We start from the raw sequence: 12,994 nt of genomic DNA on the forward strand, positions 1-12,994 counted from the left end.
ACACAGCACATTGGAGAGAGGAGTTGGCGGCGACAGGAAGACAGACTTTGGTTTCATGGATTTTCCAACATAGGCTTGTCTTTTCTTCTAATGCCATTGTTTTTGTCTTTAATCTGCTTGGATCATGACCCTAATGCCGTAAAGGCACTCCATAATGCTCAAATGTATTGTGAGTTTACGTGATCAGCTGTGTATGGTAACATGACGATTGGTTCCAGCGCTCGTGTAGGCCACTAACAGCTGAACGAGCCCAAATGATCAGCAATGAAAGCTACTGCTAAGCCCCACCAGAGCTAGGCCATGGGTGTGCTGTTTTTGAACCACCCTATGACGTATGACTGTGATGGTCACTGCACTAGGTGATTGCTCAAGTCTCTGGCTGTGTTGTTGCTGTTCCAAGAAATTCCAATGTGTAAGTAGGTCTGGAGAGGTTTGACTGACAGCATCGAGACCCACAACTTACTTCACATAACCCAGCCTCGTCTGTCTGACACATTGCATTATTCCTGGATGCTTGACTGCGACTGCGACGGCTGATCCTATTTTGCCTGGCACACGCTCGCTCGCGCCAGACCGCTCCTGACGAGGAACCACGCGAACCTACCTTTCGCCTGAACCATTTGAACCACGGAACATCGAATCGACTTACGCATACGGGTCGCGTACCTCCTAGGTCACTCAGGGGCTGACCGTTACTGTCACCAACAATGACCTCTCTCCTAAGGCAGATAGTTGCTGGGCCACGAGCGAAACACAAAGAGACCGGCTTAGATCTCTGCTACGTGACAGACGATATCATCGTAACGTAGGTCTTGCTCCCTGCCTTTCCATGTGTACGGCCTTGCTAACAAGTCCTAATTACCACCAATAGTTCCGGTCCTAGCCAGACCTACCCCCAACGAGCCTACCGCAACCCCCTCGACCGCGTCGTAGCCTTCCTCGATGCTAAACATGGCGAGAACTGGGCCATATGGGAATTCCGGGCTGAGGGCACAGGGTATCCAGATGAGGCTGTCTATGGGAGGATACGACATTATCCGTGGCCTGATCACCACCCGCCACCCTTTCGGCTGGTGCCCATGATCACGGCCAGCATGCGGAACTGGTTACACGGTGACGAGGATGACCAAACGACGGGAAACGCAGCGCAGTCGAACCAACCGAGTACACACTCCGACAAAACGAATGATAAGAGCAAGAGGGTGGTTGTTGTACACTGCAAGGCTGGGAAAGGCCGTTCTGGCACCGCAGCCTGTTCTTACCTGATCTCTCAGTGCAAATGGACGGCAGAGGACGCCTTGGCTCAGTTCACCAAGAGGAGGATGAGGCCCAACCTTGGCGCGGGTGTCTCTATCCCCTCACAGCTGCGGACTATCAGCTACGTCGACCGCTGGACCAAGGGTGGGAAGAAGTACGTTGACAGGGAGATTGAGATCCTCGAGGTCCACGTCTGGGGGCTTAGGCACGGCGTGAAGATCAGCGTCGAGGGCTTCGCGGACGAGGGCAAGAAGATCAAGGTGTTCCACACCTTCAACAAGAATGAGAGGCTCATCGTGCAGGGTGATGCCCCTGGCGAAGGTGGTCTCTTAGACTTCGTGGGCGACGCTCTCAGCCCGCAGGGGGGCAATGATGACGAGATATACGAAGACGTCGATTACAACCAGGTGGTCAATGGCGACAATCAGAAGAGCAGCGGTGCCAACAGCAGTAGCACTAGTAAGAGCTCCTCGCCGTCGCGCAGCCAGTCCAAAAAGGGCTCTCGTACCAGTCTCCTCCTTCGCAACCGCAGCGTCAGGAAGCTCGCTGCGGACCCCAAGAGCAAGACCATCAACCCTGCCGACTTCGCCTCTGCTTCCCCGGGCACATCGACGCCTACCCCTGTTGACTCCAACTCCAATCTGTCAAATCCCAGCGCCTCACAGCCCGCGCTTCCCAGGACTAATACCATGGCCTCAAACTCTGAGCTTGGCGGGATGGCCGTCATCCTGAAGCCGACATCACCCATCCGCATTCCGAACTCGGACATCTGTGTCTCGCTTGAACGGCGGAACCGTGCCCCAGCATCTATGGGACTGACAATGGTCACGGCAGTTGCGCATGTATGGTTCAATGCATTCTTCGAGGGCAAAGGTCCTGAGCAGGACGGCAATGCTGATGACAGTGGGGTCTTTGAAATCGAGTGGGAGAGGATGGATGGGATCAAGGGAAGCTCGCGGAAAGGAACCAAGGCTGCCGACAAGATCAGTGTCTTGTGGCGCGCCGTAGGGGTTCAGGGCCCAGCCGTGGAAACGCCAGGTGTTGTGATCACGGAGCCCAGGGAGGGCAGTCCTGTCCCACAGATGAAGCCTGCAGACTGGAAGGGTGCCGATTCTGGGGACCCAGACCAGGGCAAGACTCTTGGGCTGCGAGAGGCAGACCCCGGTAGCGCATCCGTGAGCAAGGCTAGCAGCATTCGGAGTCAGGAAGTGGGCACTTCCGTCGGCAGCACGAAGGAGGCGGACGGGGCTGAAGAGTACCCGGACGACGAGAGCTTGCAGGGCGTCAAGGTTTCTGGGCCAACGGGAGAGGAAGACTTGGATATCGCACAAGAACGTGGTGTGGGAGAGCCCAGCGCCACCGCTGCCGAGCCAGGCGAGAGAGCACTATCCGAACACGAAAAGAAGGTTGAGGCCACGAAAGGCCGGGCAGAGAACCCCGAAGACGCAAGCGGCGCTGCGAAGTCGCAAGAACAGATTGCAGACAACTCACCATCTGGACTCAGGGGTGGTGGTGGCAGTCCTGTGGAATCGCCTGTTGGACAGAGCCCGGCGAAGGACGAGATATCTCAGGAGAATAGTGCTGATACTACTGTTCGTTCGGGCGATACTACTCATCTTGGTTTCGTCAAGCGCGGAAAGAAGCTGCTGCCAATGCATAATAAGCACAAGAAGAAAGATGGCTCCAACTCAGCAGACGAGAACGACGAGGGAAAAGACGCGAGATTAATGACGGTTCATATCACCAAATGAAAGCCATGGCCCATTCGACTAGTTTGTTATATTAAAGGGAGCCTAGCTGGCGAGGGCAGTTCACATTGGAATTCCTATAGAGCTTACACGTAAACATATATACACACGCCAATACCCAGATAGAGTTATCCTTGTGCCTCTTACTACGGATTTCCCGTGTCACACCAGCTACGCCTAGACGCCTGGAGCTGCATCATATTGAATGTATGATTCGCGAGTCATCGTCAAGCCGAACCGCGAGGCCTGAGAGCGCGAGGTTACAGCAACCCTACGAGCAGCGTCTTTCCCCGCGGAGGGGGTTAAACTAAGTACTCCACACACTCGGTGGACCAGACGTCTCCAGTGCGGAGTGACAGGCCGGTAAATGGGATGCGGAGTACTATCCATGGCCTTGCTTGAGTAGTCTCACACGTCTGACCTCATGCATGGTCATGTTGGAGGGCTCGCCATTGGATTCAAGACCCGAAGGTGCAGCCGATGCTATGCGGAGAAATGCTGCACAGCTTCTCTCCTTGGGAGCATCCTCTGCGACAACAACGTAAAACAAGTCAATTTTGTGGTTGGATTTCTGTCTCTATAAAAAGGCATTGGCTTTCTGTGAACTCGGTTCTCTGGTCTCCTGGAGAAGGGCTGGGAGTTGTTGAAGTGATGCCCTCAGCAAGTTTGTGATTCACAGCATTCATGATGTTGATCAACGAACTCTTCCTCATCGCCCCAGGCTATATCGCCTCACATCCATTCCAGGCGGTCTTCACGCTCACTCCATTGTTCCTCTTCGTCTATATCCTCATCAATGAAGCCACTCGCTACCGTGCCCGGGTCCCGGGTATGAATGGTCCTCCTGGGCTACCACTCATCGGCAATCTGCTCTCCATTCGCACCGATGCAGCCGCTCAGTACAAGGAGTGGTCCAAGACGTATGGGGATGTGTACCAGGTGCAGATGGGCAACGTCCCTATCGTGGTGGTGAACAGTGCCAAGGCAGCCAAGGCCTTGTGGGTTGGGCAGTCACAGGCGCTGAGCTCGAGGCCGGTCACCTATACTTTTCACAAGGTAAGCAGTTGCTTGGGTATGCTCATATCACACAGAGGTTGCTTCGAGTAACACGGAAGTTGCAGGTAGCATCATCGACACAGGGCCTGACGATAGGCACCTCTCCCTACGATGATTCCCTCAAACGACGCAAGAAAGGCGTAGCCGTGGCTGTCAACAAGCCCGCCATCGCCAGCTACGTGCCTTACTTGGACACCGAGTCCCGCACCTTCATTCGCGACCTGCTCGAAAATGGGGCCTCTGGTGCCCAGCCCATCGATCCCCTCCCTTTTATCCAGAGGCTCTCGCTGAGCCTGGCGGTGACCATCAACTGGGGCGTGCGAATTCCCTCTGTCGCCGACCCGTTGTTTCAAGAGATCGTGGCCGTCGAGGAGGAGCTCAACCGCTTCCGCTCGACCACGGGCAACCTGCAGGACTACGTGCCGCTGCTGCGTCTGAACCCGATCAACCTGCACTCGGCACGGGCGCGGGCGATGCGAGCGCGCCGAGACACGTACCTTGCCCGCCTCAACGGGGACCTGGCCGCCAAGGTTGAGAAGGGCACGCACAGGCCGTGCATACAGGCCAATGTCATCAAATACAAGGACGAGGTGCTGAGCGAGACGGAGCTGACGAGCATCAGCCTGAGCATGCTCGGGGGCGGGTTCGAGACCGTCGCCAGCACGGTGCAGTGGAGCGTGGGGTGGCTGGCGCAGCACCCAGAGATCCAGGAGCGTGCGTTCCAGGAGATCAGGGCGTTCCAGGGCCTGAAGGAGGGCGACGAGGAGAGTGTCGATCCGCTGTGTGATGCGGCAGACGACCAAAAATGTCCGTACATGAACGCGATGGCCAAGGAGGCGCTTCGCTATTTCACTGTCATACCTCTGAACCTGCCGAGGGAGACGACGAGAGATGTCGAGTATGAGGGGCTGTTCATCCCCAAAGGCACGACAGTATACATGAATGCTACGGCTTGCAATCATGGTGAGTTCTCTCCTCTCGTTCGCTCTAATAAACCCTAGGCTTTTCAGCGCACCATTCTCCTGCTGACTAGTAACACCCACCCTTTCAGACGAGGAACTGTGGGAAGATCCGCACGTCTTCCGACCCGAGCGATGGCTCGAGAAGCCCGATGCGCCGGTGTTCACGTTTGGCCTTGGCTACAGGATGTGTGCAGGTCATCTCCTGGCCACACGAGAGCTGTACCTCATCTTCATGAGGCTGTTGGCGAGCTTCACGCTCAAGCCACACGGGACTGGAGACTTCGACCCGGCCAAGGGTGGCAAGAATCCACGGGATCTGATCATGGCTCCACATAGCTACAGCGTGTACTGCGTGCCGAGGAATGAGAAGAAGTTGAAAGCCCTGCTGGCTGACCTGAAGGAGGAGGAATAAAAAATAAAAAATAAAAAAAAGGGGGGGGGGGGAACTACATGTTTGTGCTTAGGATCCTGTGGTCAATGGTTAATTGATCTATGATTGTGGGAATATAGAGCGAGAATACTGAAGTAGTCTTCCAGCATTTGTTTGTCTTCGAAAGAGAATATGAAAGGTTGGCAGGCGGTGATGAAATTCAGCCTTTCGACTTGCAAGCAGAAGTGGTTGAAAGAAACAGTACAGAGGGAGAAGGGAGCCAAACCAAGAACAGGGTTAGGGTCCTACTGGTATCGCCGTCAAAGCTCGATAGCAAGAGTACTGTTGAGCCGCCGTCACTGCTTCTTGCCAGCTTCAGCAGACTGCGAGGCCGACCTCTACTTATGAGCACCATATTCAGACGCACCATGTCTCGTTTCACGATAGCTAATCTGCATCGTATGGAGGTTGCAGCGCTGTCAGAACAGCTGCTTGCCCTCAAGTCTCCGGACAATTCCATCGCAATCATCGACGTTCGCGACGGTGGTCAGCTCCTCCCTCCTCCTTTCCCCCTGCCTGCCCTTGTTCGGAGATACCGTGTATACTGATCGACTCATTGGCTCCTGGTAGACCATATTGGCGGCCACATCAAGGGCTCGCGATGGGTTCCCTCCCACCAGTTCGACGAGTGGCTCCCCACTCTCCTCCGCCAGCTCCAGAACACCAACACCGTCGTCTTCCACTGCGCCCTGTCGAAGCAACGTGGGCCCAGTGCCGCCCTACGATACATACGAGAGCGAGAGGCACAATACGGTCCCGAGTCTGTGGCTGCGCCAGGTGATTTGCAGGGCAACAGCGGCAGCCACGATGCTACCAAGGAAGCTGCGGCAGGCGAAGAGGTCGACAAGAAGCAGCAGCCAGTTGCGCAAAAGATCTGTGTCTTGAGGGGAGGCTTCTCCAAGTGGCAAGAGTCTCATGGCCCAGACGAGCGCCTCACGGAAGCGTATGTGAAGGATCTATGGGAGGACTACTGAGCGGCAGATATCGCACGAGCAAGGTACTCCGATTCAGGACTCCCGATTGTACGGCGAAAGCAAGACTGTTGGCTTGCTGCACGCAACATCTGGACCTGGGCCCGCTCATACTCTGAAGCTTCACCAGGTTTAGCAGAGCCCCCAAACTTGTCGCCCCGACTGTCCTGGCCATGACGGGTGGCTTGATTGAGGAACGGCTCTCCATTTCACAGGCTCAGATTGTACGGCATCAGAGGGCTCCGAAGGCTCCATTCTACTTCTGCAGATCTTGTAAGGGTCTGTAGAGGGCACTTCTCGTGCAGCTGTCCCTTATGAGGTGGCTTCGTTTCTTGACTGGGGAATTCACCATCCCCGACTGCATAGTTATTGCAGAAACGGCCAAGAAGCGCGAGAATCTGCCAGGGCAAAATTCAAGCTAGTTTCGATGTGCGCATCTGCTACGCGAGCCCGCCCACGAATATCTCGGCCTCCCTCATCCAACAGTCGACTCTATTCACAACTTAGTCTGCAATCAGTCGTCATTGTAGTCTCGAATCAAAGAACAATGCACCATATTCTCACTCTTGAGCTGTCAGTGAAATGCAAGCAAAAGACTTGGCGAGCCTGCACAGCCCTTGGCTTTCTGTCGGATCACGTTCCAAAGCACAGGCTCTCATGCGCCGGACTATTCTCACATCCGAACAAATCCTGGGCTTGCGATTTGCACAATCCTGGCATTACGATTTCTGGAGATGCAATTTCCAACAGAAACGCCCAGCCATGTTTGCCCTGGCTTGGAACTCGCCTTTTCGTGACCCCTTATTGAAATTAAGGCCAAGCCTCTCTACTCGATACCACCTCAGATTTTCATAATTTACGCGGAGAATAATGTGTCCATGGCAGGTTATGACACAAATTTATAGATCCTATTGTTATTGCCCAGGACAGTCCGTTAGCAGCGGGCCAGAACATACAGAGATCTTTAGGACAAATCTATTCAGGTGCGGGAAGGCCTGGTCGCATAACAAGTGTAAACCCAACGCATACAAACACAAAATATTGATCTAAAGCTGCATTGCCGCGACCGCGAAGCTTTGAACTATATGTCCCTTAAGATATAGAACGTCAGAGGACCCTTCAGAACTCAGCGAGGCAAACGCCAATCCTACGCTGCGATCATCTGGGTGTCGATTCCTTCTGTGCGCGGAGAGACATTTTCCCATGCATAGGAGCACTTCCACATTTGCGGGGGAAATTGGCTGGATCTGGAAGGTTGGCACAGTGACATTGGTGATTGGGGATCTCAAGTCGCATAGAAGCTCCTAAAGGGGCTAATTATCCGCTACGTCAAAGCATAAACGACGCCCTTGCGGAATTCTAACCCCCGAGAACTAATAAGAATATTGTGCTATTGTGCATAAGACACGAGGTCGAATATCAAGTAGTAGTTGAAATGTTGCAATGATCATTATAGATAAAGTCTCGAAGATGCGCACGTCTGTCCCAGGAGCACAGCGGCGACACCCTCCATTCTGAGACGAAATTCAGAGGACGAACCCTTGCGACCTATGGCGAACATCCTCTTGACCATGAAGCTCACTCAGGTAGCTGCCGCCATAGTGGCAAGCCTCGTCGGGTCGGCCTCGGCGGCGATCTCCTCTGTGGTCACTGGGACACCCATGGGATTTGCATCATCCGTAACGGGCGGCGGGACGGCAACACCCGTGTACCCAACCACGATCGACGAGCTCAAGAGCTACCTGACCTCTTCGTCGGCAGAGGTCATCGTCATCTCGGGCACGTTCGATTTCGCTGGCAGCGAGGGCACGCAGACAGAAGAGGCATGCAATGCGTACTCATGCACGCCGTCAGACGGCGGGCAGGCTCTACTCAACACTCTCGACGGGTGCGGGTCCACGGCGGTCTACGATGTGACCATCGATACAGCTGCCTATCAGGGCATTGCTGTCGCTTCGGACAAGACCCTCGTCGGCACAGACGGCGCGACGTTGAATGGCAAGGGCTTGGTGTTTAATGGTGTATCGAATATCATCATCCAGAACATTGCCATCACGAACTTGAATCCGGTCAGTCGCGAAGCCTGTGATGGCCCTCGATTTTGATAAATATGACAATTCCGTTTACTGACTCTCAGTAGGAATACGTTTGGGGAGGGGATGCGTTGTCTTTCACAGACACGAACAATATATGGATTGATCACGTTACTACTTCGAGCCTGGGCCGACAGCACTATTCCTTTGGCACAGGGTCCAACAACGCCGTGACTATTTCCAACAGCTTCATTGACGGTAGCACAGATTACTCGGCTAGTAAGTTCACCATGACCACCTTCCCGTCCTGGCGTCTCTTCGCCTCGCGATACAACAAGACTGGTACCTGACGTCCTTGTAGCCTGTGATGGTCACACCTATTGGGGCCTCGAGCTCGTCGGATCTGGCGACTTCATCACCTTCTATCAGAACTGGGTATACTACACATCCGGACGGAGCCCAGCGCTCAGCGGCAACACCGTCTTCCATGCCGTCAACAACGTCTGGTCATCCAACTCGGGCCACCTGATCGAGGGGACAGACGACGGCATGGGTCTCTACGAGGGAAACTACTTCATCAACACCCCGACCATCGTCGCGGACGGCTTCGTGGGCCAGCTCTTCAGCTCCGAGTCTGCGGACCTCTCGCAGTGTGACACCTACCTTGGGAGGAACTGCGTCGTGAACCTGTTGGGATCAGACACCGGAACCTTCGACTATGATCAGTATGGATGGTTCTCGGATCTGTCAGGCCGGCCCATCGTTGCTGCAGCATCGGCGTCGTCTATCGCTACCTCTGTGGTTGACAACGCTGGAAACACACTGTGAGCGAGGAGAGGACCTAATGTGCTCGGATGGGTGTTCTTCTTGAATGATTGTAAATAATAATATGCATCGACCACGTACAAGCGTTTTTATTCATGCATTATAAAATTTCCCTTCTATTCATCTTTTCTTTTGTTCTCGAATCTAGTCCATCGTATTCCTGTGTCCAGGCCCTCTCGCCCGTGAGTTCTGGATGCAAATTTAACGTGGAAATAAGCATCGATTCAGTAGGACCGCACCATGTGCAATGTCCATTCTCGAGTGCAGATAATATGCCATTTGTTAAAATGGTCTCTTATCGATCCTAGCTCTGCAGGAAAAAAATTGATAACCAAGGAAAAGCGGGGAAAATGGGCAGAAATTTGAACATGAAGGTGACCCACAAAACATGATTGGCTCTCGTTCGTCGTTCAGATTTCGCTCAATTAGGAAGGTGATTTTGGTGTGTTTTTTCTCGAAAAGACATCTTTTTCAAGCTGAAATATCTCGATGAAATATCTGTTCTAGATATAGAGATTGGAATAGCTGAAAGAGCCGAAGTATAGGTAATTAATGCTAGGATTAGGAGATTGATATGCTCTGTGATTAGCTGTACTTTGATATAGGAGATGAAGGTAGCTTTGGAGTTAGTAATTATATTATTGTAGCTCAAAAGCTATTTATCTTTACAAATAATAGCACTTGAATCTTTGTTTAGTATTAAAATTCAGATAGAGATATAGGTTAGTAGTTAAGCTAATGAATTCTATTTACTTCTATGTACTTGATACAAGTTAAAAAGAAATGAAGATATATCTAGAAACTTCTTCTGAAGTCTCAACAATAGTGCAGTTCTACTAAGAATCTAGTGTGATGAGCACTGCAGCAATCCGAAGATTCCTAAGTACACAAAGAGGTTTATGCTAACAAGAGCAGTATCAAAGTATCAAGTTCTTGAATACGAAACTGTACAAGTTCTAATAAGCAATGCAAGTATTCACTGCCTTTGGGGCTACTCAGTGTATGAAACTGAATACTTAGATTAACAACTGAAGAGCTATATACTGAATCCATCTAATGATAATAAACGTATCCTTATATATTCAGCTCTTTGTTATGGCTCACCTAGCTCATCATGATCCGTGATCCGCATTGCAGTGATCCAGTAAGTAGCTCACTTGTTCTGTTGTAATCCAATCCTAACCCTTGCTTATGTAATTTCCAGTGGTTGTTCGATGATGGGTTGTGATACCTGGTTCCTTGTTAGCAAGGCTTGTTTCGTAACCTGCATGTTGAATGGATTATAACATTATTTCCCTTCTATCAGTCGTTGTTCTCAACATTTTTCTGTAAGTTTCCTAGCAAGCTGTTCATAGATCTGATTATTCCTTCCTAATTGAGATATCGAATAGAATCGAAAAATCCCTTTTTTGAAAATCCGAACAACGTTTTCAGCTTTCTCTAACTATCGATCTTCAAGATTTCAAAGTCATGCCTTGTTCTTTCTGTGTATCGAAGGGATTGGAGTGTAAGATGATGAAAAGTACTAAGCAGTATTTCTGTTATATTCGTTGGAGTTGTTCCTGCAATGATTCCGATATTCCAGTAAATGCTTGTAGATTTGCCTCTTTCCTAGATTTTTCCTTGTTCGCTCTCTGATTCTTATAATAGTATCTCGTATTACTATCGAACTTGATTGCTTAGATCGGAAGGAGTTAGATGCGGAGGAAGTTCTTTTCAAGCTTCAGTCCAAATTGGATGAAGCAATAGCCCGCTTGATGCGTTTGCAGAAACAGAAACGTTCTCTGCATAATTGTAGCGCGAAGATAATTAGTTAGGATCTGCATTCCCTGGACGAGTTGGAGGAGAAGGAGCGTTAGAAGGAGGATGCTCAGCGTGCTGCCGAATCTGAAGCTGTAGCTGAGGCTTAGTCTTGGGGTGCTCTCGATGTGGTGAATTGGGACAGTATTTTAGGGAATGAGGTTTCTGGGGCTTCTGGATCTCGGTTCGGAGCGGAGCGATTGTCTTAGGTACTGGTTTTCTTCTTCTAATATTCAGCTATCTTTTCCTGAGCATTTTTGACATTTTTCTGCAGTTCTTAAGAATTTTCGCTTGCTGAATAATCCTTTCATTTAATGAGATATTTCCTTGTATTGTTTATGCTTCTGTGCTTGAGAATCTTCTCTATCTTGTACTCTGGTTTATTGTTTTCCACTTCTGCTGTATTGTCTGTTGGTATTTCCTGTGCTGCTGATTCTAATAGTAAGATGTGGAAAACTGGATATATTCTCATTCTATGAAGTAATGCTAATTCGTAGTTAACTGGGGAGATCTATTGTAAGATTTTGAATAATTCTAACTTCTTATGATTGAGTTTATTGCTAGATCTTGTTATTTTAATATTTTTTCGAAGTAGGTAGATCTTATTTTCTTCCTATAGGATTGATTTCTCAATCCTTTTGGAGTTTGCATACTGCATTATTCGTTCTTGAACGAATTGTAGTTCTGATTGAAATTCCTTCTGAACTTTCTTAATCTTTTTAACTCTTTTATCTGCAGCTTCTGCATCTGCTCCTAGCAGTGCTTCGTAGTAAGCTGTTGGATTATATCTGTAGAATGCAAAGAATAATAATTTCTTCATTATACTTATATCTGCGCTATTATAAGCGAACTATGCAAGAAGTAATAGATTAACCCAGTTATTCTATTCCTGATTGATATAGTATTGTAGATATTATTCAATAACTTGATTCATTCTTTCTGTTTATTTATCTATTTGCGAATGAAATACTGTAGATATTCTATAGTGTATTCCGAGCTGTTTTATGAGTAAAGTTCAAAACTTTAAGTTGAACTTCCTGTTTCTATCGGAGATTACTTCTTTTAGCATGCTATAGTTAGCAATAATTGTTCTGAGAAATGCATATGCGAGTTCTTCTACTATACTACTTTCCTTGTAGGAAAGAAAGTAAGCATACTTGCTTAGTTTGCAAATCACTACTAGAATGCTATTATATTGCATCTTAGTTAAGAGTTCTTATAAGAGAGATAGCTTAATAATAAAATCTAGACTAATGAATTGCTAAACAGTTATAGGTACTGATAAGGAGTGCAGTAGTTTGTAAGGCTTGTATCTTTCTGCTTTATTCTTCTTGCAGCTATTGCATTATTATAGAATACTTTCAATTCTTTTCTTAAGATCTGATGGATTTCAGTGTTTTTTGATGCATTTGTAGATTGCTCTAATTCCCTGATATTCATATGCTGATGTACTGTATACATTCTTGATGTAGTTATCTTGTTTATCTGGGATTATTGATTCTGAATCCTTTTCTGAGAGTTCAATTCTGAAGATAGTATTCAGTTCTTTATATGCGTTAACGAGATTTCCTAACTCGTTTTGAGCGAAAATGTTCTGTATATTTAAGGAATCTGCATCTCGATAGTCTGATCTTCTGCTAAGAGCATTTGCTTGTTTGTTCTCCGAGTCTTTGCAGTATACAATCTTGAAGTTGAACTGTAAGAGGAATTCTGCTCATCTGACTTATTGCTTATTCAAAATCTTAATTATTATGAATGTAATTAGATTCTTATGATTCGAGTAAACTATGATTGAGTATTGTATGCTAATGAGATAGTATTATTACTCCTTGAAAGCTTTTATTATTGCTATGAATTTCTGATTAGAGATTCTGTAGTTGATTTCCGGGCTGTTCAACTTCTTTGAGAAGTT

The 12,994-nt window shown here is 49.0% G+C and overlaps 5 protein-coding genes across 5 annotated transcripts; all 5 read left to right on the plus strand.

Moving 5' to 3' along the window:
• Positions 1-707: 707 nt before the first annotated feature.
• Positions 708-3,121, plus strand: M406DRAFT_289433 (uncharacterized protein; the record flags this gene model as incomplete). Its single annotated transcript, XM_040918853.1, has 3 exons — positions 708-805; positions 872-1,790; positions 1,923-3,121. The coding sequence occupies 3 exons, from the start codon at positions 708-710 to the stop codon at positions 3,006-3,008; spliced, it is 2,103 nt and encodes a 700-aa protein (XP_040779064.1). The 3' UTR covers positions 3,009-3,121.
• A 571-nt stretch (positions 3,122-3,692) lies between these two features.
• Positions 3,693-5,435, plus strand: M406DRAFT_70202 (uncharacterized protein; the record flags this gene model as incomplete). The annotated part of the gene is made up of 3 exons (XM_040925320.1): positions 3,693-4,061; positions 4,127-5,024; positions 5,113-5,435. 3 exons carry the CDS (start codon positions 3,693-3,695, stop codon positions 5,433-5,435), a joined length of 1,590 nt encoding a protein of 529 aa, XP_040779065.1.
• A 365-nt stretch (positions 5,436-5,800) lies between these two features.
• Positions 5,801-6,488, plus strand: M406DRAFT_289441 (uncharacterized protein). The gene is made up of 2 exons (XM_040918854.1): positions 5,801-5,939; positions 6,024-6,488. The coding sequence occupies exons 1-2, from the start codon at positions 5,822-5,824 to the stop codon at positions 6,425-6,427; spliced, it is 522 nt and encodes a 173-aa protein (XP_040779066.1). The 5' UTR covers positions 5,801-5,821; the 3' UTR covers positions 6,428-6,488.
• A 1,507-nt stretch (positions 6,489-7,995) lies between these two features.
• On the plus strand, positions 7,996-9,285 carry M406DRAFT_39853 (family 1 polysaccharide lyase; the record flags this gene model as incomplete). Its single annotated transcript, XM_040924118.1, has 3 exons — positions 7,996-8,493; positions 8,565-8,736; positions 8,819-9,285. 3 exons carry the CDS (start codon positions 7,996-7,998, stop codon positions 9,283-9,285), a joined length of 1,137 nt encoding a protein of 378 aa, XP_040779067.1.
• Positions 9,286-10,695: 1,410 nt separating this feature from the next.
• On the plus strand, positions 10,696-11,099 carry M406DRAFT_252424 (uncharacterized protein; the record flags this gene model as incomplete). The annotated part of the gene is made up of 2 exons (XM_040916843.1): positions 10,696-10,876; positions 10,933-11,099. Coding segments are annotated over 2 exons (348 nt in total), but the record flags the coding sequence as incomplete, so codon positions are not given.
• Positions 11,100-12,994: the final 1,895 nt, after the last annotated feature.

The sequence above is a fragment of the Cryphonectria parasitica genome, assembly GCF_011745365.1.
Source record: "Cryphonectria parasitica EP155 unplaced genomic scaffold M406scaffold_3, whole genome shotgun sequence".
NCBI classification, from domain to species: domain Eukaryota; kingdom Fungi; phylum Ascomycota; class Sordariomycetes; order Diaporthales; family Cryphonectriaceae; genus Cryphonectria; species Cryphonectria parasitica.

Excerpts from the sequence above, each read along its gene's own strand:
- M406DRAFT_289441 (XM_040918854.1), top strand. The coding sequence starts at position 5,822 with ATGTCTCGTTTCACGATAGCTAATCTGCATCGTATGGAGGTTGCAGCG. Across the intron at positions 5,940-6,023 it reads CATCGACGTTCGCGACGGTG|ACCATATTGGCGGCCACATC; the intron begins GTCAGCTCCTCC and ends GGCTCCTGGTAG.